Source organism: Psammomys obesus, unplaced genomic scaffold (assembly GCF_907164565.1).
Source record: "Psammomys obesus unplaced genomic scaffold, mPsaObe1.curated_primary_1811, whole genome shotgun sequence".
NCBI classification, from domain to species: Eukaryota; Metazoa; Chordata; class Mammalia; order Rodentia; family Muridae; genus Psammomys; species Psammomys obesus.
Genome location: NW_026595981.1, coordinates 7,940,110 through 7,967,599, shown reverse-complemented (window position 1 = coordinate 7,967,599; position 27,490 = coordinate 7,940,110). Strand labels below are relative to the sequence as shown.

The window sequence follows — 27,490 nt, the reverse complement described above, 5'->3', positions numbered from 1 at the left end:
GCATGGATGAGAACTCCATCAAGAAGTGAAAAGACCTTGCCTTTGGAAGGTGCAGCCTCAGGCAGAGGGAAGACAGTGTTTCTTGGGGGTCACTGGGTTGGCTTTCAGAAGTGAAGGCCTGGGGCACACTTGAGGTCTCTACGTGCAGGTAACCCAGGTCCCTGGGTCTACCGCTCTGTTCCTGGATAGTTTCCTACCTTAAAGGGAGTGGTGCCTGGCTCCAGTCCTGCCAGCGTGCTGCTGTCCACCAGGTGGGCCACGCGGGGGTCACCCACCCGCATGAAGTCACTAACCAGGTCAGTGACCTCCACCAGCCAGTCGGGGCCCAGCATGGTGACCACCTGGTCGGTGCCCTCAGATGATGTCGTGTGAAACTGGGTGAAGACCTGCAGGGTGGCGTGCTGGTACTGCAGGGTACAGCCCCGGCTGGCACTCTGCCTCCGTTCCTCTTCTTCTTCGTCCTCATCTTCGCTCTCTCGAGCTGACCTGAGGAATGCCGAAGCCAGGGCTAGGGGGTTAATAGTACCCAACCTGGCTTTCTCTGGCTCACACACATCTCTCCTCTTGAACGTGCCCTGCACCTCTTGGCCAGCCTAGGCACTAACCCTCCTTGTCTTATGCCTTCTGTGACTAAGTATGGAACCAGCCATCCCAGCCTATCTCGCCTATCTTCACCTCTGCAACCCATGGCTGCCAACAATCTGACCCTAACTATGACTGTGGCCTCTTTTCAGCACTGAGCACGCACTTGGCACTGTGCTGAGCCTCAAACTAGAGCAAGATGTGATCCTTGTGTCAAGCTCAGATGCTGTGTCCTGCAGCTATTCGTGGAATGTGAATGATAAGTGATGAAGTCTGATGTTTAACTGAGGAGATTTCCAAGCAAAGAACAGAGGTGAGGCCGGTTTCTTTGTGGTGCTTTCATTTATTTACTTTAAAAAGGCAAAGGCAAGGTCTTAGAGCTCAGGCTAGCTCTCCCTTGAACTTCTTGATGCTTCTGCCTTAACCTCCCCAGCTGCTAGACTGCCGGCATGCACTATTACACCTGGTTTTATGTGCTGCTGGAGACTGAGGCCACGGCTTCCTGCATGCTAAGCAAGTGTTCTATTGCATGAATCATATTCCCAGTCCCCTCTTGTTGCTCAGAGCAGGAGAAAGAAAAAAAGAAGAAAAAAATAGGTCATTAAGCAAAGGGGAACCTGGACTTAATGATTTAGGAAATCCCCAGCCTACACTGATTGGAAAAGATGCTAAAATCAGGAGACTCCCTGCCAGGAAGGTGTGCACTTGAGAATAAGCTTGCTAGTGTTTTGTTAGAATTAACCAACTAAAACATCCATTCACAAGGAGGCCTCTTTTACATGTTTTGACTAATTTAAGCCCCACTGCAATCCTGCAGAGCATTCTATTGCTCACTCCACGCATAAGAAAAAGGAATCGAAGGTCAAATACATAGCATAAGGTTGCACTGCTAGGAAACGACCAACTCAGGATTTAAACCACGCTATTCGGCCAACGGGCTTGCTACATCCTCAGCTCTCAAAGCAGCAAGGCCACTGCTCCGAAGCTGGTCATCGATTTGCGGAGTCCCGGGCTGTGCCCCTGCCCTGAAGCAGAGGCTTCACTCTAAAAAAAGGCCCCTAGATGGAAAGACACATTCAGGCTGGAGGGGCTCGGGGCTACTGTTCCCACTTTTTGAGTCACCACAGCCCTGACCTCAGCCCAGCTCTCCCTTCCCTCGCCGCCCTGCTTCTCTCCACATCCCAGGCTGCCCACACAGCCCTGTTGGGCTTCACTGGCACAGCCCAGGATGGGAGCATGGTAAGTGTACATATAGGTGGTCCATAGGCAGGCACTGAGGTGTGGGAGTCTATATCTTGGTCAGGGTGCTTTTATATACCTGTGTGTTGTGGGGAACTTGTGCCTATGGACTCAGGGATCAATCTTTGGTGTCCAGCCAGGGGGATGTCGTGTGTGTGCTGCTGTTTGCGTGAATATGCCTTGCTGGGGGTCCTGGGTGCAGTATGTGTCACGTGTCTGAGGGTGTGTCTGGCGTCTTGAACCTATGGGTCTCCAGCTGACACTTGCCCTTTAAGACTTAGCTCAAGAATCAGCTTTTCCAGAAAGCTTGCCTTGATTTCTGGAGAAAGAGAGACTCCCTCCTTTATATCCCATTATTTCCACCCCAAATTGCTTCTCACCATCCTCTATGGATGTGTCCTGCCCTGCTGGACCGAGAGCCTGGCTAGCCACACCCTTCCCATATCTCAAATACCTGGCAGTGCCCAGCTCAATTCAAGCATGCTTGTTGCCTCACTGACTGCAGACTGTGCCCACCCAGGGCCTTACACATGCAGATCAGGCTGCTGTCCCGTGTTGACACTACGTGCCGGGGCTGTACCTTCGGTCAGGAAGGATAGGAACCCTCCATCCCTTCACTTGGCTGAGGCGGGCATCTGAGAGCTCAATATGCAGAGGTAGCTTGGGGACCCAGACTGTCATTTCCAAGGGGGCGCTGAGGACATCGTAGCGGAAGGTGACTCTGGCATTCATGGACCCTCGAGACTCCTTCCCGCTTACAAAAACGTAGTCACAGCTGCTGGACACCTGGGGGAAAGGCAGGAACATGCAGCATGGGTGTGGCTTGCCTGGCAGGTCCCCCTGCTAAGCAGTGCAGGGTACTTGAGTCTGACCACAGAAGGCTGCCAGCAAGGAAGTGGAGAGGACTGTTGGGAAAGGGGCTTCCCAGGGCTGCTCTGGCAGCTTGCTTAGGGCTCTGGAGCCAGGTGTCTGCCAGAGAGACTCCTCTACCCCACAGGGGGTGTCTGACTCCACAGGATGGGACAGAGGAGCTGGAGTTGCTAGGCGAGTGGGCAGCTGGCTAATTTCAAGTGAAGGGCTGTTCCCGGCAGGTTTGGAGGACTGGGCACAGGGAGGAAAATTTGAGACCAGAGAAGCATGAGCACGGGTGGGTGGATGATGGCCACTGATATGTTTTGCTCTTGCAAATGTGTGCACACCTGGCTAACAATGTCACACCTAGAGGCTCCCTCATGGAACCCCACATGCCTATTGGAGATGTGTTACAGGACACTGCTAAGGCATCAGGGTAGGTGCAGGTGTCTGAGTGTGCTTTGGGTATCCATGCACACATCCTACACACTGAGAGTGGAGCCCATGTATACACACTCCTGTCAGAACACATGTTGGGGTACTTCTGTGAGCCCTGGAAAAGTTACCATGTGACCTGTGAGCTGGCCACATCCTAAAGCCTCTGCAGTGGTGTAGGTGCTGGATTATACTTTGTGGTGCTTTGAGTGAGAAAGCGCCCCCCCCCCCCCGCCCCCATAGGCTCATATATTTGAAAACTCTGTCCCCGGTTGGTGGCACTGTTTAGGAAGGATTAAGAGGTGTGGCCTTGTTGGAGATGTATCACTGGGGGGGGGGGGCAGGTTCTGAGTTTTCAAATGGCCATACCGTTCCCAGTGTGTTCTCTCTGCCTCCTGCTTTGGACCATATGCAAGCTTTCAGGACCTGCTGCAGCACCATGCCTGCCTACCTGCTGCCATGCTCATCACCATGGTGGTCATGGACTAACCTCCTGCGGCTGTAAATCCCAAATTAAACAATTTCTTCTATAAGTTACCCTGGTCATGGTGTTTTGTCATGTCCTCCTTTGCTCTAATTTTCCCACCCTGTTAACCTCCTGCCCAGGACTCAGGGTACTGAGTTGTTTCAGACATTGGGGTGCTATTTAGGATGGCAGAGAGGAGGGACAACTGCTGGTCCATAGCAAGACAGATGCATGCCATCTTCAAGGACGGCCTAGAATAGCTTGAGGGCTCTCCTCCCCTGAGGACCCGAAGCCTTCCTGCCCAGAAAACCCACCTTGATGATGTCCTCATTCTCAGACTGGCACTCCACCAGGGCAGAAACATCCAGGACAAGGCCAGCCACCTCAATAGCGAGGACCTTGACGGGAATGGCTACAGTCCGCCCTGTCAGGATGGCAGTGTTGATGATCTCTGTGTCCTGCAGGGAGGCAGGAGCGGTAGGAGCTCTGTTTGCTGCATGCTTCTCTCAAGGGACACGCCACCCACTGCCCTGGTTTCTGGCTGCCACCACTGCCTACGTATGTGTTTTCCTCTGGGGAAATGGCCTATCTGTGCAGGGGCCTGCCTCTGCCTACCCTCAGACTCTTCCTCAAATGATCAGCCCAAATGGACTGCTATCAGAAGCCTCACTGTGCTTGTAGGGAACATCCCTTCCCCTGAGCCAAAGCTCTCAGAGTGACATCAGCACATCCTCCTGGTGGGTCACAGCCATTCAACCATCCTTTCATTCCACTGTGCTGGCTACATCTACTGCCTCTTTGAAGAAACCATCCATATTCCTCTCCGTATGTGTGTGGTGTGTGTGTGTGTGTGTGTGTGTGTGTGTGTGTGTGTGTCTTTGTGTCTATGTGTGTGTTTTCCCATGAGAGCTAGTTCCTTCTGGAGCACACTCCTATCTCCATCTCAGATGGAATGAGTGCTTCTTCTCTGATGGCTTCCAAATACTTAAGGGGAGAGCCACCATCCAGAAGAGGTTTCCCAGGTAACCCCTTTCCAGAGAATTCTTCTATGGTGGCTTCACCAGGGGCAGATCTGCATTTGCCTCCTGAGTGTGCACATGCCCAGCTTCACAAATTGCCTCAGAGGTGGCCCTTGTTCCCTGCTTGCCATCCTGCCCTATCCATATGCCCATATGCCCATATCCATATGCCCAGCCCTGTCCAGTCTCACCATACACCTCTGAACTCTTGGGCCAGGTTGGGGGAGATGTTTTGTCAAGGCCTGCTTACCATGGCCAGGGGCAGGATGGCCTGCACATCCCTTTGGATGACCGTCAGCTCAGTGACGGCTCGCTCCAGGTCGGGCAGGGCACTGTGGCCCCGGTAATCAATGTGCCACATGATCCTCCGCTTCACGGACTGGCTGGTGAAATTCTCCATCTCAAAGTCCAGCTGCAGGATCTCCAGGGGTCCCTGACCCTCCCTGCAAGGTGGAGCAGGAATGGGGGAGACAGAGGATAGAGGGCAGGGTTCTGCAGCCCTTGAAGGAATCTGCCTCTTAGGAGGAAGGCTCTCCTCAGCCTTTCCAAGTCTTCGCAGAAGCAGAAGGCCACTTCTGATTCTTAGAAGTTGACTCCCCCCTGAGCCCTCTGAAAGTTCATCTTTCTCCATGGAAACTAGCAACCCAGCCCCCCCCCCCCAGGTGCCTGCTCTGCAGAAGTGGAACTCACCAGGGGGGTAGGGGTGTGCCCTGGCAGCCCACTGGAGAACCCCAACCGCAGAATGCCACCTCTGATTCTCAGAAGTTGATTCCCCCCTGAGCACTCTGAAAGTTCATCTTTCTCCATGGAAGCTAGCAACCCAGCCACCTCCCCCCAGGTGCCTGCTCTGCAGAAGTGGAACTCACCAGGGGGGTAGGGGTGTGCCCTGGGCCCAGGCCACATCCACAGTAGCTGTTGAATGCTTTGCTCCAGTCAATAGCTCTGACGTCACATGCCACTGGCCACTTCGAGACTTAGTGCCTAAGAGGGTCACACCCTTTTTGGCTTTCACCCTGGAACAAAAGTGAGGAAGAAGAGGCAGAAGGTCAGGCTTTGATCCAAAGCTTCCTCACTTGGTCACCAGCCCTCGGCTGGAGCTAAGTGGGGGGAAGCAACTGATTTGGGCTACCATGGGGTGTATGCTTAACATCCGGGCGATCAGTTCTCTAAAGTTGAAACTTTGCAATTGTCATCTCTTCTGTCTTGTCCCTTGCCTAGCCTCTACACTGTCTCTTCATACATTAGTAACACAACCTCTATAACCCTCAGGTTTTTCTCCAGAAGGCCATTAGGACTTAGAACACACCCCTGCCTTTCATAGAGACAGGATCTTATGTAGCCCAGGCTGGTCTCCAACTTGCTATCATAGCCAAGGATGTCCCCGGACTTCTAATCCTCTCACCTCTACCACTGGAGCCCTAGGACTATGGGTATGCAACGTTACCCAGCTTATGGGTGCTGGGAACAAAACCCAGGCTTTATTCATGCTAGGTGAGCACTGAGCTACATCCCCAGCCCTGGAACCTCATCTTTTTTAATGACACAAGACAGAGCAGCACCAAGTTCTGTTGGGTCAGGAAAGAACAACATCCCTCCATCTTCATCGTGACAGCTCTTCAGACATGGTGGAGGTGTCCTCTGGAGTCTACAGCTCCAGATTCTCCCACTTGCTTTTAACCAAGGTTTCAGATGATCTCAAAGCCTCATCACCTTGCTTTGGACACATGGGAGATGCATCCTGCAGGAAATACCCTTCAGCTGAGCCTTAATGACTGCCGAGTAAGCGCAGGTTGATGATCACCTCCCTGAATCTACATGCTCTACTGCTGTTAACGCAGCCCAGGACGGCTGACAAAAACTCAATCACATTCAGGTCTCCATCACTGAATCAGGTATGGCACTCTGTGGGAATTTGTGAGCTTTGTGGGAGTCTTTTCAGGAGTGAGTCCGGAGGTTGGGAGGCTGATGGTGATAATTCAGTTCCCAGACATACCGCTTGTGCAGGGAAGCATCTTGGTGGGGACCGTTTAATCTCTTCAGAACCCCCAACCTGACTCAAACCATGCATTCCTACTGAAAGGTACGATGTCCAGTGGGAAAGGGATATGATTAAAGCACCTGTGAATGCATGTACTCTGTATAGAAAGGGCCTGGCACCCCTACTCCAGGAAGGTGTCCCTCCTGTTCATCCATAGGTTATCAGTCCATAGCTGCTCTTAGATCTCCATGTCCTGGACTCATCTGTGAAATGGGCCAGTTGCACCAGCTTGTGCCTGAGAGACCTTCCAGCCCAGATCCTGTCCATCCCACATCCATGCTTGTAACAAGGCCCAGATTTACCCATGTTGCAAATCTTTTTCTATGAGACACTGAGCAAGAGGCAGAAGCTGTGGCCGGGAACTGGGAATATGGTTCCAGTGGTTAGAAGCCCTTTTCATCAAGCCTAACTTGAGCTGGATCCCTGGTATCAACATGATGGACAGAGAAAACCGGCCCCTGAGAGCTGCCCTCCAATCTCCACATCAGGCAGGCCTCACACATACAAAACAAACAAATGTAATTTTTAAAAAGAAATTATGGTTGCATTGGACAGTATGGACCAACAAGCTCAGAGATGTCTTAGCTGCTCTAGTGAGAAGATCCTGGAGAAGATGGGATGAGGATGCCGAGGGCCTGCAGGGTCAGAGCTGCACTTGACCTGGGCAGGGAGCCCCTCCCCTTCCCAGGCCCCTTACCTGAGTGTGAAGTGCTCCACGCTGGGGTTGGCAGCTGAGGAGGAGTTGGGTGCCAGGTAGAGGAGGATGCTGAGTACCTCTCCGGGCCTGAGTGGCCGGTCAGGCAGGCGGATCATCAGGTTGCTGTCCAGCCTGTGCTCCTGCACGGCCCTGCGCGGCGGCGGCCTGAACAGACTGATGCTGCCAATGCGCAGCAGCGGGTGCTGCGTGGGGCTCTCGGCGCGCGCCGCCGCTCCGGGCCCGGGCCCGCGCCGCGCGCTCCCGCAGCCGCCCGCCGCATCGGGGGCGTGCAGTGTGTAGTAGAGCTCAACCTGCTGGCTCTCGGCTGCCGCCTCGGGCTCCAGACCGTCGGGGGACTTGCGGCGGGCGCTGGGCGGCGCGGCCGGGGCCGGGGGTCCGAACCAGGCCAGGGGCAGCTCGGCGCGCACCAAGCAGGTGGCCAAGCCCCCGCCCAGGCGACACGAGCTCCGCACCTCGCGTGCGTCACGGAAGGCGTGCAGGCGGACACAGGGCAGCCGCTCGGTGACCCCGAAGTCGTCCCAGTCGCGGCCGGCCACATAGAAAAGCACCTGTGCCACGGGCTGCGAGGAGGGCACGTGGGCGCGCACGATGAAGGCGCGTACCTTCCAGTTGACCGTCAGGCGCTCCGGGATGTCCAGCGTGCTGGAAGGCTGCAGAAGTTCGCGCGCTACCACCTGGCTGGTGCTGAAGGGACCCAAGGACACGTTGAGGACCGGTAGCTCCTTGGTCTGGAACACCACGAAGGGTTCCGAGCGCTGCATGGAGCCATTGATCGCTGTTGGCGTGGGGGGTCGCGCTTCCTTCAGGAAGAAGGCAAGCCGCGTGTGCGACAGGCGGTAGCTGACTGGCAACACAGGGCTAGCCTGAGGTCCCGGGGGACTGGGGCTGGCCGGGTGGGAGCGGCCGGCGGCTGTGGACCGAGAACAGAGGTTCAGAAATGGTCAGAAGAGGCCACTGGGGACCTCATGGCACTTCACAGCTCAGTCGATCCATCAGAGAACCTTTAGTGAGTGAGGTTTTATTCCTCGGTGTCCTTAAAACCTGCAAAATTATGGGTCCCCCAAATGGCTCAGTCAGTGGGTGAGAATATTTCTGTCCAGCCTGACAACCTGAGTTGGATCCCCTGGATGAACACGGTAGAAGGAAAGAACTAACTCCTTCAAGTTGTCTTTTGACCTCCCCCCCAACAAGCTGTGGCATACACAGCCCAAAGTACTTGACCCCCCAAAATGAGCAAACAATTGCTGCCTCAAAGTATGGGTCTGGGGACTGCCAAAGTCCTATGCACAGCTCAGGCTGTGCTCGGCATGGGGAGGGCCCACATGGGTGATCTTTGCCATTGTATGCTTGTTGGCAGTCAGCACTTGGAAAGTTTTAAAGTGCTTTATCTTCAGTCTCAGGAGTAGCACTGTGATCTCTCAGTCACCTGCATTTTACAGACGAAGACTGAAGGTGAAGGGTGCCTGTCACTCTAGAATGCAGAGGCAAGGACGAGGAGCAAAATTCAAACCAGCCATCCCCTGTCACCCCAGTTCCCTCTCACCACACACTATATAACTGGGAAACTTTGTCCTCAGTCTCCCAATCCCAAATGCAGTCCCTTCCCAACCAACAAGATACCAGGCTCTAACAATTCTATCTTGGTCACTGCTGTCCAAAGATGTCTCCTGTCCCCATTACCTGGTGCTGGCCTCATTTAGTGCTGATAATGACCCAAAGCTGCCCAACTGGGCTCCCCCTCCTGCCCTCACCCCTTCTACCTCTCCCCTTTCCTGGGGCACAGATGGGACCTTGGGGTCCCTTCCTGCTCGAGTCCCGAGACAAGGAAGGACAGTATCTAAAGCCTATGGTTAGAAGTTCTCCAACAAGTTTTCTTCCACTTGAATCAACCTGGTTAGAATGCTGATCTGGCTGGGTGCCATCTGTCATTAAAACCAAAACAACACAACCCTCCCCTCCCAGATTTTGTGCAACATGATGAAAACATGCTTAAGTGTTAAGTTCCTCTTAACTGCTCTCACAATGAAATCCCAACCCACCTGGTGCTTGACTGTGACATTTAGTGTCTTTGACATGTGGCCTCAGGGGCCTCTTGTCCCCAGTACCCTTCCTAGCCCCAACTTACAAAGGAACGCTTCACTGTCATCTCTCTACTTTACAGCCTCTCCTTGTTCATGCTTTGCTCTTTCATCTGATTCTCTCCATATACAAGCAGGGTCCAGCCTCAATGCCACCTTCTCCAGGAACCCCTCCAGGATGCACCCTGTGACAGTTCCTTCTTGGAGCGGTGCTCCCATCACTTGCTTGTGTGGCTTAAGGGGAGCCGTTGGCCGGTCTCGAGTACTCTCCCATGCATGACTGCAGACCCCCATGTCAGTCAGTGGAGACCCCGGTCAGTGCTTGGCATTTGAAGTGGTTCACACATATTCATTATTTCATTAGTGTCATCGAGACCGTGCCTTATGTATAGACACCCATCGCTGATCCCTCACAAAGGCTGTGAAGTCCAAGCACCCTGCACTCCAGGCTCTGGTGTCCCTAGCCTACTTAAGATCTGCAGTTTAATTTCCTAATTCAACAGCTAAGGTAATGGGGCTGGGGAGATGACTCAGTGGCTAAAGAGCTTGTTATGCAAGCATGAGGACCAGAGTTCAAATCCCCAGAGCCCACACAAATGCTCAATGTTCAGGGCAACCCAGCTGTAACTCCAGCCTTAGATGGGGAGGGTGAGCTCCTTCCTCAGAGTGAGCTGGCTAGTGAGACTAACCTCACGGGTGAGTTGCGGGTTTGGTCGAGAGACCCACCTCAGTGAGTAAGGTGGAAGAATGATCAAGGTTGATTTCCAACACCAACCTCTGGCCTCTACACACATGTGCACGAACCACTCTTTCACGTAGGCCCATACACATACAAATGCTCATATATGCACATGGGTATCACATACACACACAGGGATATCATACACACACACACACACACACACACACACACACACACACACACACAATGGAAAAAATAACTTAAGGTAAATGAGTCCGATGTGGTGGCTATAATCCTGGCACATAGGAGGTTGAGGCAGGATAAGTTTGAGGCCAGCTTGGGACATAAGGACATAGGGACACTGACTCAGACCAAACAAACAAGAAGACAAAAACTTTGCTGAGCCCCAGCATCCACGGTGGTACGAGGAACACTTGAGCTCACTGTCTCTCACAGGGCTTCTCTGCAGCAGCCCATAGGATCTGCTGGAATTACCACGGGTGTCAGGAAACCAGTGATTTCTCCACCAGGCTGCCTTTGTATGTTCTCAGGGTTCCACAGGCCGCGGCCGCTCATCCCTGCTGGACACACGGAAGTCCTGGCACTCATTGCCATGGAGGAGAACAAGTATCTAAGAGGAGTCTGGAAAGTGTTTGTAAAGGGCCCTTCTGCCTGGTCCTGGGTCCCCTCAAGCACAGCAGCGGGAGGGCTGGCCTCTAGGCAGTATGAGAACTCAGTGTGTCATTCTGAGGCGGGTCATAGCAGCCAGTCAGCTCTGAGAGACTCTAGGGCAGTGGTTCTCAACCTTCCCCATGCTGCGACCCTTTAATACAGTTCCGCATGATGTGGTGACCCCAACCGTAAAGCTATTTCTATTGCCGCCTCGTAACCGTGATTTTGCTGTTGTTGCAAACGGTAAGGTAAACATCTGGGCTTTCTGATGGTCTCAGCTGACCCCCGTGAAAGAATCATTTGACCCAAGGGGTCTCGACCCACAGGTTGAGAGCCACTGCTCTAGGCCATGGCTTCTCCCCGAACAAGTGGCTTTCTATTTTGGGCCTCTATTTCTATTTCTAAAACCGCAGATGTTAAAGGAACCCTGGCCAGCTCAAGCATGTTGAGCCTGGCTCTGGCAGGCCTTGCCTTTCTTTCCCATTCTTTCTGCCTTGCTAAGAACCATTAGATTATGCTCCTATAGCTAGACCACCAAGGTCTATTCCTTATTTAGGCTTATTACCAAGGTCCAGCTGTCAAAGTATTGAAGCAACCAAAAAACAAAACAAAACAAACATTTGGCTACCCTACTTAACATGCCTAATTACAACAAGCCAACTCATCCTAACACGTTTCCCCCTTTTTACTTCATAAACTGCCATTTTTGTACATGCCATGTCTGTTTTTTCTTTATCCAGAGGCAGTCCTTTGTCCTTCTGGGTCAAATACTCCTGCCCCCTTTTCCCTGTTCCCTTCCCTCGCATCTTCTGTCTCCTGCCTTTGTCCCTTACCCCGTGTCGAAAAATAAATCTCCTTTGTGCTGAGAACTTGGTCTTGGGGGTCCTAAGCTGATACTTTCCCTTTCAGAGGTGACATCAGTTGCAGCCCTCACAGGGGTCCTGAGAGTGGGGAGAACAGCCTCAGGAGTGCGGGGGCACTGCTGTCTGTGAAAGGCCTTGGATATCATGGCTTATGGTAGAGAAACAGCAATCAGTTGGTGCACTGTGTTCTGAATGCTGACTGGGGGAGCCAGGCAGGATGGAAGGTCAGACCTCTGACCCTGTCCTCACCGACAGTCCCCAGGAGCCCCCTGGAGGCTGCTAAGTGGCACTTAGACCCATTTGCCCCTTTACTCTCTTCATGGATGACCATCTGGAACGTTCAGAGGCAGCCTGGGAGTGGAGCCACCAGATGAGTACTAGACTCTAAGGGTTGTGAAGGAAGTGAAAGGGACAAGCTGCAGGGCACCTCGGCCTCCTGGGTAAGGAGGCAGCCTGGCAGAGTCTAACCATCAGCTCTTCCAAATCACCTTCTGCGCCCCATGAGTCAGAGGCACCCTTTCTGCCTCAGGCAGCCTGAACTCTTCCCTGGCCTGAAGCCCTCTCCCCTGATGACAGCCGTTTCTCTGCCTCTTTCCTTTAGTTGGGTAACACTTTGTCCTGAGATCAAAATGTTCCATTTTTTTTTTAAGGAGCTGCTGGGGAGTTCCTTAAGCAAGAAAGAAACAATTAAAAAAAAATTAGTTTGAGAATTCCCTGAGACTGGCCAGATTCTCTAGGCCCCTCCTTGCCGGAGTAAACAGAAGCTGAGTCCCAGAGAAAAAAAGGGCTGAGCTGCAAAACAACTCAGAGACAGAACAGCTGCAAAGACTCTGAGACCAGGCCAGCTGCCTGGAAGAAGCAGAAACCAGCTGAGCTGCCGGAGGCTTAGACCCGAGGCACCTGGCGGGGACACTCTCCAACCTGTCAAGCCACCTGAAGGCTATGCAGTGTGCTCCAGGTTCCCAGCTCTGTGGACTGTTGCCCATGGGGTGGGCTTTGGAGATGTAACTGTCCTTGAGTCATTTCTGCTTCTGTAAGTAACCCCAATAAAACTCACTGGTTCACCGAGATGGAAGTCCGTGTTATCTATACTTTGCTCTGTCATGGGAACCCTACCTGGGTCGGGTCGAGGTGTGTGTTGCATAACCCCAAGAAAAGCTTCATCACACAACATCTATCTTTGGTGTGTTCCCTGAGTGTCCTACCTACTCCACCAGTCGCTTGACCTCTCTGTTCCCCTCTCCCACCTTTCAAGATAGGATCTTATGTAGCCCTGCCTAACGTTAAACTTGCAATATAGCAGAGGATGGCCTTGAACTCTTGATCCTCCTGCCTCTACTTCTGGAGTGCTGGGATTATAGTCCTATAGCAAACACCTTTTTTGTGGGGGAGGGGAGTACTGGACATCAATTGCATTTAGGGCTTCTTGCATACTAGGCAAATGCTCTACCATTACAGCTACATCCCAAGCGCAGAGAACCAGAGAGCATTTCTTGATTTAGTTCCCTCGTACTGTCACTCAACTAGCTAAGTGTGCTGTGCAGGAATCTGAGGTTCCTGCCCACCAGAACTTAGATCCCCCAAGACAATGACATCAACATGTGTCCTGTACTGTCCAAGCACTTAGGACATAGCTGACACACAGTAGTCCCTCAACCAATGCTGGATGAAAGGGTGAAGTTCCCTCAAAGGTAATGAGTTTCTCATTGGTGAGGCATCCAAAAGGAGACCAGATAGCCCTGGAGGAAGGCTTTAGGCTCTGGGCTTTAGTGACTCTTATCCTCTTTCAGTGACCTTGCAGTTAAGGACACTATTCTGAAAGGGGACTGTCAGCATTCAAGCTGATCAGAGCACTGCTGTTTTCCTGTTTGTGGCATGGTGGCCCATGGCAGCCCTTGTCAGCCCAGAGAGATACCAAGTCACTGCATCCTGCTGGGGACCTAAGGTCTCCTCTGTGGTAGAACAGGGTTGGACTCTGGCTTGGATCCTGTGTCTTTAGCCAGAAGGAAGTTGCCTGGGCTCTAGAGGTTCTGGCTTCCTTTGGGAAGTAGGAAGGCTCTGGAAGCTTTTGGGTGGCTAGAGAGTACAGGAAGTGGGGCTGATGGGGCCAGTTGGTCATCCAAAGGCAAGGGTTTCAGACATGCTGGACATGTTCCCAAGTGTTCATGCTGAGGCACATGGTGACCAGAGACTTACCACACAGATCTAAACATGAGACTTCATGGAGCAAGGCACAGGCTTCAGGAGGAGAAGTACCTGCAAGTCTCAGTCGCTCTGTCTCTGTCTCTCTCTCATGTGTTTGTCTCCTGTGTGTGTGTGTGTGTGTCTGTCTGTCTATATTTAAGACAGGGTCTCACTATGTCACCCCTGCCTCAAATTCCTGAGTTTTGGGATCACATGCATCTGTTCTCCTCTATCTGCCTTGGGAGGTTGCTGGACGAGAGACAGATGTTGGGTAGTGGTAGGGGATGCACCCTGAGATGGAGGTCAGGGCAGGTCAGTGGTGGGGGAGTGGCAGGTGCTGCAGGGTCAGAGTGGTGAGGACAGGCGGGACCAGCTCTGGCACATTCACACCCAAAAGCTGCTTACCACCTGCACACTGGCCTGGAAGCCTATACACGGCCCTGCATTATGCATGCATGCACATGCAGAAGCCCACCCATGCCTCCCCAGCCCCCTGAAGCTCCCTGGCATGACCTCAACCTCCGAGGTCACCCGGCTCTTCCGTTTCAGCTACAGTGCCTGGCTCTGCCTTGGTGTGGGTGGCTTCCTTCTGCTTTGGGCCTCTGGCCACATTGGGGTGCATGGGACTCTTTCCCTTGTTGGTATCTCCTTGTTGGTGTCTTCTGATGGGTATCATGATCTGGACTGTGTCCTCCTAGTTCATATAACCAAGATCTCAGCAGGCAGCTGTTTGCAGATAAGGTCTCGAAAGAGGCCCTACAGGTATTGTGAAGCTGTGGGTCCAGTGTGACAGATGTCTTTATAAGGAGACAGCATACGTATATACACAGAGGCAAGATGACATGAGCCAGCAAGAGCCAGCAGGAACAGCCCCTCACTGCATTAGCCTCTGTCCACACCATCTCCATTGTCTGCTCTTAGAACTGTGAGATGACACGTTGCAGTTGCCCCAGCTACCCTCTGGCTGCGCCTTATCATGGTGGCCCTGGCAAATGAATACTGGAGAGCTGATTGCTTCTACACCCCATGGCCTCCGTTTCCTCTAGTAATGGATTGCACCAGTGCGGTGGAGGAAAAAAAAAACAGGTTGCCACTGGCCAGCTTATGCACATGGGACAGTGACAGCCACTCAGGGGGCCATCCCAACCCCTTCCAGACTATTTGCCCCTAGAAAGGGGTCCTTCCTTACCAGGTCTATCCTCTGCACCTCTGGAAAGATAAAGGAGTGAGCAGTGCCTTGCAGGAAGGGCATCCTATCTACCAGGACCCAAGGGAAGGCCTGTGCATGGGGTGGGCGGCTGGGGAGGATGCAGTTTACTCTGGCTTGGCCATCCCCAGCCCCTGAAGCTCTTCTTTCCTCTGATCTCTCTGTGCAACTCCGGCTCTGGATCCGGTGTCAAGCTGATCATCAAAGGACTCCCACATTATCTATTTCTGTCATTATTTCCCTGGGGCCAGAGGATGCTGGGTCATACATACCAGTCGGCCTGTACAGAGTTCCCTCGAATCACTTCCACCATTACACCCATGAGCCTATGGTTTGCTGCCGCTGCCTTATGCTGGGATATGATAGGCAAGGCCTGGACTGGCTTTGTGTAGTACAGTGAGGTCCTAGTGGACGCTTGACAAAGTGCCTGACAAAAACCTTACCCTTTTATGAAGCTGTGAACACATGCAAGGAGGAGGTGGGCGAGCAGGGCTCCCTCCCTCTTCATTTCAGACTGGCCTTAGCCGCAGGAGATGACCATCTCTCTGGGCGCAGAGGCTAACCCTTTCCTCTTTATCGAGTGCGTAAATAAATCTTCCCGGAAGCTCAGGGCGGAGGGCACTGGACACCTCCTTGTACCTAATCAGGATCAGATGCCTCCTGCCTCTACCTCTAATTGTCCCTAAATTAAAACTAATCGCTTTCAAAAAAAAAAAAAAAGTGTCATTAGCTTTGGTGAGTTTGAGGCAGTAGAACCCAGCTGTGCTCATGGGTGCTGGTCTGTGAGCTAGGAGATGGCTGTGCCTGTGTGTGTGTGTGTGTGTGTGTGTGTGTGTGTGTGTGTGTGTACATGGGGGCCATGCAGAAAGTTGGTGTCAGTTCCTGCTTCTAAGCTGGAATGAAGTTTAAGGACAGACAGAGCCTTGAGAGCTAGGCAGGCAGACAAGTTGGGATCCCAAAGGAGAGTTCTACACCTCTATGTCCACCAGCACCCTGGATACTTGGAGTTAGTATCACAGAAGTTTAATAGGAAAAGGGTAAGGGCCCCCAGGCGGCAGATTCTCACGGTCTAAGGGCAGCAAAAACGACAGGTTATGACAAATATCCATCACAGTGCCTGGACTACATGTGCCAAAGGAAGCCTGCTGGTTAGACCTGTGAGTGGACATTCGCCTGAGTGGATGAAGGAATGAGAGGGGGCAAGACCCACGATTGAGGCAGGTGATGAGCTTCCTAGAGGCCACGTGGTCCATGTTCAAGGGACACACCGCCACCCCGCTCCGACCCTGTGTTGTGGAGGCAGTTAAAGCTGCCACGGAAGAGAGTTCTGTCTGCAGGGAGGACTAAGTCCAAACCTGCCCTCCTTGGTTTGGGCAGTGGGCTTGGCTTGGTGCATCATTTTCTGCTCTCTGGGACCTATGTCCTATCAGGGGAAAGAAAACTGAACAACCAATGGCAAGGGAGTGTCCCTGTGGGGTAGACTGCTATGAGAAAAGCCTCGCTTTTAGCAAACCAACAAATGCCATCCACTGTTTGCATATTAAAGGCACAGGGTGTTCACTTGCCCCACGGGAACAATGTCAACGACACAAACTGTCTAAAGAGCGATTTCAACATACGTGCATGCCCCCCCCCCCCCCCCCCGCCCGGGCTCAGGATGAAACGAACGGCCTGGGCCTCGTGTGTGTTAGGCAACCGCCTGCCATTAAGCAACACCCTAGCCTCAAAGTGTGTCATCAAGGGATGCCACTCACAAGCAAGGCACTGGGATCAGTCTTCACACACATACACACACTCACACACAGACACTCACAATCATATATACACTTATATGATCATACACACATGATCATATACTTATATGCATGCTCACACAATCGTACACATACACATGACCATACATCTACGCACATGATCACACATGCAGACACACACACTCTCTCACACACACACTATTTTAAAGGACTTGAAACTATACACATCCTTTTCTCCCGCCTTGAGACAGTAATAGGCAGGAACACGATGGAGGGTTGATGCAGAAAAGATGCTCGCAGCCATGAGCCGTCATGAAGCGCTCCGCAGAGAAAACAAGAATCAACTTAAAATGTCTGAAAGGAGGGTTGGGTTGGAAATGCAAATGTATGGAAATAGATACCTGATTGCATGTGGATTATCGGTGTTCGCAAAGGTGCTCAGGATGAGAAAGGCTGCAAAGTACCAGGGGACTGTGGTTTGTTTGTAGATGCTAATGGTGTTATCCTAGGAGGGGGTTATGGGTGACTGTCATTTTTTACTTTATTCTTTTATGTATTTCCCAGTTGTCTAAAATGAACATGTACGGCTTACAAAATTGAAAGGAAAACAATAAATGCATTTTTAAACGAAGAAAAGTGGCAGAAGCTGTTCTAAGAATAAAAGTAAAGGACTTTGTTTTGGTTTTTGGAGGCAGCGTTTCTCTGTGTAGAGTCTGCTGTCCTGGACTCGCTTTGCAGACCAGGCTGGCCTTGAACTCACAGAGATCCACCTGCCTCTGTCTCCCTCAGAGCTGGGATTACAGACGTGCGCTACCGAGCTCAGCTAAAAATAAAAGACTTTAAAGGAGGAAGGAAGGACAGAAAGGAAGAAAGCCCGTATGGCTTTGGTATGGTACAAAGTCATATTTAAATGACAGCTCTGACACTTATAGCTGTATGACCTTTGGCGAGTTTCTTACCTTCTCTGAGCCTCCATTTCTTACACCTGTGAAATGAGGGTCACAGTCTATTTCACAGTCGTTGTAAATAAATTGGTGTCCTCGGGGATGGAGCGGGCGCTGCGCATTTATTTCTGCCTGTGTTTAGTCATCAGCGTTCACTGGTTACTTAGCTCAAGAGGAGGAAAGAGCTGACCTGTTTGCCTCAGGACCCGGAGCACCGCTTGGCTAATGGCAAGCATTCTGTCAGATTCTGTTAGGTTAAACGGGGGGGGGGGGGGGGGAGTTAAGAGGTGACAGGTGCATAATGCAGGGTCCCAGGAGGCACAGAGGATGGGAGGAGTACCAGCTGTTGGGGCCCTAGAGGCCAGCCGGGAGGCGCTACCAGTAGTCTGCTCTGTGACCTATGTCAGGGCCAATCCGTTTTCTGGGTATCAACCTCCCAGCCTGGGAGAAGAGGTAAGTCCCTGGCGTGTGCCACATGGGTGAGCCAGGGAGATCTGTTCTGGGCAAAATGAAGCCCAGTGGGGTAGCGCGGTGGCATCTGGGTCCCTTCCTTCCAGCCAGGGTCACCAGGTCCTCTCCTCCTAGGCAAGGTCTTTGTCTGGAGTGAGGTCCCTGGTGCAAGCCCAGGAACAAGGTAGCTCCACCGGTGATTAGAACGGGGCTGCTTCTGAGTGTTTCTAAGTGGTACAAAGTTGCCTTCCCTAGAGGCCTATTCCTACAGCAGGTTGGTGTAGGTGGAGAAAGAAAGAGCAGAGAAGCTTTCAGCAGCCCAGAGCTCTCAGCTGCTACAGTAGCTTCCCTGTACCCCTAAATGCTGAGGTGGCCTCAAACACTACCACCCTCGGCCCCTACCTCAGCTCTCTGCTGCTCTAACCTTTTCAGGAGACACTCCTCCCCCATCTGCCGGGGAGCTCCCGTCTCTTCACTAAGAGGGCATCAGGAAGAGGACACAGGCCAGGAGGGCTGTGGTCAGCATCCCAGCCCTTACCAGCTGCGTGGCCCAGGGTACTGCGTGGCTCTGCACTCCACCTGGGGCTCCCTTCCATGTAAGATGGAGTAAGAATAGCATCTCTTTCAAGGGAATGCTTCTGATATTCTAATGAAGGATTGCCCACAGGGTGTCCTCAGCCTGGCTAATACTTGAGTGTGACTGTCATCCCCACATGGCCTCAAGGGTCAGGACCCAGGTCCTCCAAGACCCAACTACAGAATGTACCCCCTCCCGTGTGGAACCCTAACACTAGTGCTTCTGTGCTGACAGTGGGTGTTTGTTTTCTGCTTTGGGCAGGCCCAGCTTTTTCCTTGATTTCTGGTACCGAGCACCAAGTCCTTGATTTCTGGTACCAAGCACCTGTTTCCTGCTGAGTGGAGCACTATAGAAATTAATGAATGAGTGAGTGAGTGAATGAATGAATGGAGTGGTCTTGGGAGGCTGTGCCTGCTAACATGTGTGAGCGCAGTCTCAGGACCCCTGCCAGGCTCCCTGCCATCTCCTTTCTTGGCTCATCCAATCTTGAACCGGCTACTCCTTTCACTTCCTATCCACAACCCTCCAACAGTGAGAGGCTGCTGCTCCTTAGAGTGAAGGCTATTGGGATAACCCAGACAGGACATGAGGGCATGCTTCTGGGAGCCAGGAAGAGCTAGGCATCCAAGGACAGGTGACCAGGAGCCCACAAAGCTGCTGTAGAGACAGCCTGTGCATGTTAGAATCAACTATTTAATGTTGATTTGGGGCCTACTGAGTACAGACTTGCTCACAGTACACAGCCACACAATATCAGATCATGGCTTCCTGGGTCCCTGCCTGCCAACCGGAACCTCACCACCAGACTGAAAGGCTCTCCTGGTCCTGGGAGTTGGCTATTCTGCTGTCCCTTCTGATCTCTACTGTAGTGGGATTCTGGGATAATCTTTCATGGAGGGCTGAGGACAGGGGAAAGGTGAGAAAAGAAAGCTGGAATGGGTGTGAGTGTCCTGTCACTTACATAAGGCACAACCCAGGTTGACGTCCCTGAGCTACAGGAGCCCATGACAGGGAGTCCAGGGGCTCAGGGTGCTGGAAAGCAGTCTGATTTAGGAGAGGATTCATGGAGGGGAGAGAGTCTGCCCTTGCAAGTGCACTGACTCTGTCTCCCTCTGCCTGCCTGTGAGAGGCTGTATCTGCCAGCCTGTCTGCATGTGTGACCCCAGGACTGCCCCCAGAGGCCTGTGAAGACAAGAGACTTTGTGCTTCTAGCCCAGTCGCTCTTGCCTTGGAGCTGCTACTGAGGAAAGTCCAGAAGCAGTGTGAGGGTCCTCCTGTGATGGGGGACAGGTGAGGATGGAGGAAGTGGGGTCAAGGGTTTTAAGTCTTGGGCCTGTGGTCAGCTAGTGAATGTCTGTCTAGAGAGAAAGGACTCCTTCAGACTCTGGTACTGGCCTTTGTAGCTGAGTGTCCCTACCACCTGCAGCCCCTGCCTAGGCCAGTCTCCATGGCATGGAAAGCTCCCTGTCCCGCCATCACTATTTGAGATCCCCATCATGACCCAGTGAAGACTGGGCCTCCTGCAGGCAAGGCTTCTAGGGCCTGAAGTAAGCATGAGAGACTGTTTCTACAGCTGTGATAAAACACTGTGACCAAAACCAACTTGGGGAGGAAAGGGTTTGTTTCGCCTCTCGGGTCCCTCATCATGGGAATCCAAAGCAGGAACCTGGGGGGAGGGGCTGAAGCACAGGCCATGGGAGAGTACTGCTAACTGGCTTGCTCAGCTCAGCTTTCTTAAACAACCCGGGACCACTAGCCCAGAAGTGGCACTGGCCCACCTTCATCAATCATTCTTCAAGAAAATGCCCCCACAAACTCGTCTACAGGCCAATCCGGTGGAGGCAATTCCTCAGCTGAGAGCCCTTCTTCCTAGATAGGTCTAGGTTCGTGTCAAGTTGACAAAAAAACCAACTGGCACAGGAATAAAACTGGCCACAGGCACATGGCGTTGGAGGGCCTTTGGAGACAAAAGGCCTGCCTCAGCCAGCCAGGAAGGGGACACACAGCAGCAAGGTGGGCAGGGTGGAAGAGACAGACTGACAGAGGGGCTGAGACTATCCCTCTGGCTTGCTCTGGAACCCAGCAGGCTAAGCAGGGTCTGTGGAAAAAAGAGACCTCAAATGAGACAGACTGAGAGGAGGTTGGAGGGAGGGTGAGGCACAGCGGCTGCTGTGAGGAGAGGGAGGAGGGATTGAGGGCAGGAGGAGGGCTGGGGAGGACTGAGAGGGAGACCAGTACCTGTGCAAAGCTGCATGCCTGGGCTGGAGCCGAGCCTGCGGGGGAGGGCGGGGGAGGGCACAGCACCGAGAGTTACACTAAATGACTAATGTGCATTATCCTAATTATAGTGGGGCAAGCTGAGCCCCCTCCCCCTCCTCTGCCACCAGCGTGGGCTGCCTGCATGTGTCTTCTAATAAACAATTAGCCCCAAACAACAGAAAAGGAAAGAGTGTGTGTGTGTGTGTGAGAGAGAGAGAGAGAGAAAGAGAGAGAGAGATTGAGAGAGAGAGAGAGAGAGAGAGAGAGAGAGAGAGAGTACTTATAGGCAATCTGCCTGCCGGAGTAGGGGTGGGCCTTGGTAGGGAAGCTCTAGGGAGAGCTGGGGAGACAAATCACTTCTCCAGTCTGTTGATGAGGGGTGAGCAGGGATGAGGACTACAGTAAACAGCAGGACCCTACCTGAACAGGGGTAGCATACTGTGGGGATCAAGCTAACCTTCAGAGTTGCATCTGGAGTGCTGGTGCTAGGCACTAGATCATGTAACTAGCCTTCACTATAACCCCTGGGGAAAAAGAACAGCATCCTTAGTTTTTGCCAATGAAGTTCAAAGAGGGCAGGAGGGATGCCCAAGGCCACACAACTGGAGTGAGGCCCCTTCAGCCATTTCCTCAGGTGGGTGTTATTAGGGGCTTCCTTGCACATGAATGAACTGGGGGTCCTAACAGTGGTGCTGAAGGGTAGGACTGGTCCTCAGCGTGATGGCCAACTGGAGACTGCTCTCCTAAGGTCTTAAGAGAGGTGGTGCAGAGTGAGGTCTGATGAGCTCTGGTGGGTCTCTGGCAAGGAGGTGGTACACAGAAGCCAAGAACTGCTGGGGACAGCCAGAGTGGGAGGAGAGTGACCCTTGTGAGGCCCAGAAGGCCGTTCTCCTTGCTCCTAATCATCCCCCCATCTTGTACTGTGCCTGGGCTGGTGTCCCTGCCTCAGTTTTAAGCTTGCCACTTTCCAAGTGTCTTAATAAGTAGCTTCTTGCCTGGGCTGGATCACCAGAAGTTGAATAACATGAGGCTTGGAAGAGAAGGCCCAGGTGTGTGCACCTTGAAAGGGAGAGACACTTTACAGGGCCTTGCCACCTGCAAGGGGGACTTGGGCCTGTTTGCAGCTTGTAGAATGAGGAAGGTGACCAAGCAACATGTCCCAGATTGCCTGGAACTTTCATGGGCTTGATTCCTAATGATTCTTACGCCTGGGCCACTCTGGACAGCTGGTCTCCCTCAGAATGAGGTAGAACCAGATACCCTGCTTTCTCTTCCACAGGGTGGTGGGCAGGGCCTAAAGAGGTCCAGAGTGGCTTCATCACACAAGGCGATGGTCTGGACCAGTTTCCCACACATGAAGGGGAATGGAAGTCCTTGAGAATCATGTGCCCGTAGAGTCAAAATTGTATCACTGGACTTCAGCCACTTCCTTATTGAGAGCCTCAACTCTTCATCAGCAAAATGGATTCTGTCCTAGTTGGGTTTAGCAGTTAACTGGATATGGGGCTTAGTGTCTTCTGAGGGAGTCTCAATTGAGGACTGCCCAGATCAGATGGCCCTATGGCCATGTCTGTGAGAGAGTGTCTTGACTGATGATGAATGTGAGAGGGCCTAGCCCACTGAGGGTGGCACCATCCCTAGGCAGGTTGGCCTGGATTACGTAATAAAGCCAGTGGCAGAGCCAGAGAGTGGCTGCTCAGTGACTGTAAGAAGTGTTCCTTAATGGGCACTACTTTGAGTTCCTGCCTAAGCTTCTGCTCTGACTTCCCTTGGTGATGCTCTGTGACCAGGAAGTATAAACTGAAGTAAATCCTTTTCTCCCCTAAGCTGCTTTTGGTCATGGTGTCTACTACAGCAACATAAATGCAAACCAGAACAGGCTCACAAAGCCCTCTCTAGACACAGCTGAAGAGGGAAGTGGGAACCCATACAGCATGTATCACTTACACCCTGCCCACAGGAAACCCCTGCCTGCCTTACTCCTCCACTCCTCTTAGGGCCTTCTGATTGGCTCTGCTCTCCTCCAGCCACTCCTCAAAGCCAAGCCCCGCACCACGCAGTTTTCTAGGTACTGTGTTCGGACAGACTGACAGCGGCTGGCTCCTGTATTTTCAGCATCTTTAACCTGGCTTTAAGCCTCTCCCATTTTAACTGTCCACTGTAGAGATGCAAAGATGGGTTCAAAGAGGAGGAAAGCCCTGCCCAGGATCTCACAGTAGCTGACTTTCTGCTCCCTGGCCAACAATCCTAAATGCCTCCATAGTCCCTCAGCATCCTGCAGTGTTAGTCCCTATCTTTCTCCTGTCCACTTCCTGACCCATACTCCTGAGCAACCCTCAGCTGTTGTTCTCAGGCCTCCGTGCCTTGCTATTTCCTCTGTCTGCTGCGCTGTGCCCTGCACATTCTGCCTCATGGGCTTCACTCATTCTCGACTTCTTGCAGACAGTGTATCCTCCATGCATCTTCCCTTGCTTCCTCCCAGGAATGGCTTGAGCTCTGTCCTCTGAGCTGCTGGCATGCACCTCTCTGTGCTTCCTCTCTGCTCTGACAAGGCTGGTTTGTTGTCTCCAATGTCTCACAGATAGCGGCCTTGCTGCTGACAGGGAGTGGCCGAGCTTTTATGGAGCATCCGGCCTGGAGTGCCTTGTGAAATATTAGGGTTTGTAGCTGACTCTCACAGACATTCACCAAATAAATATTTATCCAGCTCAGCTCTTCAGAGATCCTGCTGGGAACTGCTGGGGAGAGAAGGATACAGAAGGTAGAGTCCGCCCTTAAGGAATTTTCTGGCTAACAGGGAGGCCAGACAAGTACATAAATAACGTGCTAAAAGGTGGGAAGTGCCTGGCTCTAGCACCAGCAGCCCACACAGACAACCGGAAACATAGCACAGCGGGGACATGGGGTCTGGGGACTCCTCAGCGCTAAGGGATTAGGTAGAATCAGCGACATTTCAGGAAGGGAGAACAAGGTCACAAGTGTGGTCGGGTCCAAAAGGCCTTTTGGAAGGAGGGGCGTGTGGTAGAGCTGTGCGGGGTGCTGAGACCAGACAGGGTAGCATGATGCCAAGAGGCAATGCCCATCAGGAGGCTGGTGGGATCCGGAGTGGCTATGATTCAGGTGTGGTGATAATCTCAAAGGCTCAGTCCTCAGCAGGGTGCTACTGGGAGGTGGTGGGGCCTTTAGGAGGTGAGGCTTAGCAGGGTCTTCAGATCACTGGGGAAGCATCCTCAAAAAAGACTTAACTGGGACTTCAGCCTCCCCTCGCCCTGCCCCACCCCGACACACTTTAGGACTCGGAAAGGGAGTGGTTTTACTCTGCCTTGCATTTCCACCTATGGCCCAAAGGCAGTGGATTTACTCCACTAGGGACTGGGACCAGCAAAGCTATGAATGAAAAGCAACCTTTTCTCTTCTGAAGGTGGTGATGTTGGCTACTTGCTGGGGAACGGGAAGGATGGATAGCAGCACTGTTGTTAGAGTCTCTGCTGTAAAGACACACTTGTAGTCCATCTTGTAGGGAAGAAAGCAGCATGTACACACCACTAATGGTTTGTTTGTCTGGGTTAATCCCCCTCTCTCACACCACTCCACGTACTCCTGGAGGAGTACAAGGTTGATGCTGGCAGACACAAACTAGACTAGTTGTGTTCAATGTGCACAGACTCAGATAGGCAGAAGAGAGCACAGCACAAGAGATGAGTCTCAGAAAGGTGTCTAACCACCTGCCCAGAGGAGTGAGGCTGAGTTCTGCGGAGACTGACTTTACTCAACTTCCTCCCCTCGCTCCCTATAAAGCCTGCTGGCAAAGATGTTAATCTGCTGCCTCCTCTGGTTGCAGGATCTTTGAATAGAGCGCAGCTTAAAGATTCAACTCCCATCTCTTCATTGCCTCTGTGGGACAGGCAGCACAGCACAAGCTGTGCCATTCTACTTAGTAGTGATGGATGACTGATGTACTGGGTAGTAAGTGGTTCTAGGCTAGGCACCCCTTTTCCAGCAGTCTGGGAGGCAGCAAACAGGCAGAGCCCATGGGGCTGACCATATCCACGGTGGACATGCAGAGCCTGGGGCATACAGATCCGGGACCAGGCTGGTGGTTCTGTCTGTCCAGTCCTGCTGTGTGACTCCAGCAGAGCATGTTATTTATTGTCCCTGGACATCACTTCCTTTGCTGGTGGCTGTTTTCAGGCTCTTTACAGTTCTAACCTCTGGCCTGCTCTGCTGCTGAGCAATAGCGACATTACTGATCCCAATTCTCTCTCTCTCTCTTTCTTCTTCTTCTTCCCTTTTTCTGAGACAGCATTTCTCTGTGCAGCCTACACCAGGCAGGCCTCAAACTCTCAGAGATACGCCTGGTCCCTATTCTTTAGGCCCTAAAACAGCAGGACAAGCTACTGCCTGACCCTACCCTGTGGGAGAAAATACCTCTTTGGACTTGGGGAATGCTTGGACTCATGGTAGCTGACAATATTTTTGCCCACATAGATGTTTGCAAGACAGGATATTTTCAACAAGAGAAGAATACATCATATTGTAAATTGGGCCAGGTATATAAAGGGTGGGAAAGCCTGGTGTGGCAGCACAGGCTTGCCACTCCAGCATCTTAGAGGTTGAGGTACACTGTTACAGACACACAGCTGGCATCAGACACCGAACAGGCTCAAGGTCACCTGGACTACAGGAGACACTGCCTCACAAAACGAGATCAAAGAAGTTTCCATTCAAAGTAATTTACTGATAGCCCCATGTGGTGGCACAGGCCTGTAGTCCCAGCTACTTAGGAGGCTGAGGCAAGAGGATCATAAGTTCAAGACCTGCCAGGGCTGTCAAGAGCAAGTTCAAGGCCGTTTTGGCAACTTATTGAGACCCTATCCGAATAATTAAAAAATTATTAAATATAATTAATAAAAATAATTAAATAATTAAAAGGAGGGCTGGGAGGCTTGCAAGATGGTGCAATAAACAGACTTGCTTGCTTTATAAGTCCTACAACCTGGGAACACACACACACACACACACACACACCTGACAACAATCTCTCTCTTAGTCCAGCAGACAGAGCCCAACTTCATACAGTCAAGCCTCAGGCACCGGCTGACTTCCCTTGTTTCAGAAATCAAGCCATTTCTTGAGTGTGTACCAATGTATAGAGGGTACCTGCCATATCACCTCCATGACAGTATCTGACCAACAAATCTTTCAAAGGTGTGTGGAGGGGCCTCTGAAGGTTGCCCCACTCTTCCTCCACCCAGAGGCAAGGCCACAGCTTAGGGTTGCTTTGGCACAGGGACCTTTCACCTTCTGTTATTATGGAACACAGGACGGGTCTGGGTGGTAGTAAAGCTGGAGCAGACTGGCTTCGGTAGAGGGAGGCCTTCCCCAGGTGCCGGTGTTGAAATACTCACTATGTGACTCCACCCATTGCAGAGTGGGAACCGAGGACACTTGAGCCTGTGTTCCTAAAGAAGCTGCTTTGCTGTGCCCAATTTAGACAGCATGGTCTCCTAGCTGGGCCAGGCCTCGTTTGTCATACAGTTCATGCTCTGAAGGCCTCAACTGACCATGCAACAGCTGAGAGCAAGGGACCTGTGTCTGCTCTGTTAGGATGCTTCAGCTGACTACATAAGGGAATACAAATGTTTTTCAGGCAGCTGAGGACCAGCACAGCCTGTTTTTGTAACTTCCAAATGTGCTGGTCTTTCCCAGACTACCTGGTTCCATGACCCACCCAGTGCCAGCCACCTTCCCATCTTTCACCTGGACTGGCAGTGAGAAAGGCTTCAATAAGGCCTAGTCCAGAACTGGCTTGGTAATGAATGCTAGCAGCTGCTATGAATACAAATCTATTACCTAGTCCCTGGGCTTTCTTTCCTCAGAATGCATCCATTCTTTCCAGGGCCTGCTGAGTGCCAGGGGTATCACAGAGAGATCACAACTGATGTCTGAGGGGACAGACCTGTAAACAACTAACAGAGATGCTGAGGGCACAGCACAGGGCTGAGGAGCTCCATCCACGCAGCCTGAGCAGAGGCTCCATCACGGGGAGCACCTAGAAATTAGCCAGGAAGCAGGTGTGATAATGCCAACACATAATACCACACTCTGGGGTAAATGAGAATGACTACAGTGAGTTCTAGGTCATCCTGGAATACACACTGAGGCCCTGTCTCAAAACACAAACAAAATAACAACAACAACAACAACAACAACAACAACAACAAAATGCAGTCAAGAAGAGCAAGTGGCAGATGGAGCCTTCAGGATTCTGAGTTCTGATTGTCACTGTTCACTTGTGTGGAGTGTGGCACAATGTGTGTTTGAGGAATGATGTGATACGCAGAAGACCTGGTAAGAAAACCAGACAATGGGGTCACTGGTTGGAGCTGGGAGCACCTCTTTTCCTCCTGGGCAATGGGTGCCAGAAGGTGGTGTGAATGGGCAGGCTGAACAAGTGGGAAAGAACTCAGC

General features: G+C 52.1%; 1 protein-coding gene across 1 annotated transcript in view; it reads right to left on the bottom strand.

Moving 5' to 3' along the window:
• Tmem132e (transmembrane protein 132E) overlaps positions 1-27,490 on the bottom strand; it is a 50,449-nt gene that overhangs the window by 3,385 nt on the left and 19,574 nt on the right. Inside the window, exons 2-7 of the mRNA XM_055619834.1 lie at positions 7,329-8,259; positions 5,460-5,606; positions 4,844-5,036; positions 3,889-4,032; positions 2,402-2,607; positions 198-486 (exon numbers count right to left, since the gene is read on the bottom strand). Of these exons, the coding sequence (XP_055475809.1) occupies positions 198-486; positions 2,402-2,607; positions 3,889-4,032; positions 4,844-5,036; positions 5,460-5,606; positions 7,329-8,259 (1,910 nt within the window). The remainder of the gene's footprint in view (positions 1-197; positions 487-2,401; positions 2,608-3,888; positions 4,033-4,843; positions 5,037-5,459; positions 5,607-7,328; positions 8,260-27,490) is intronic.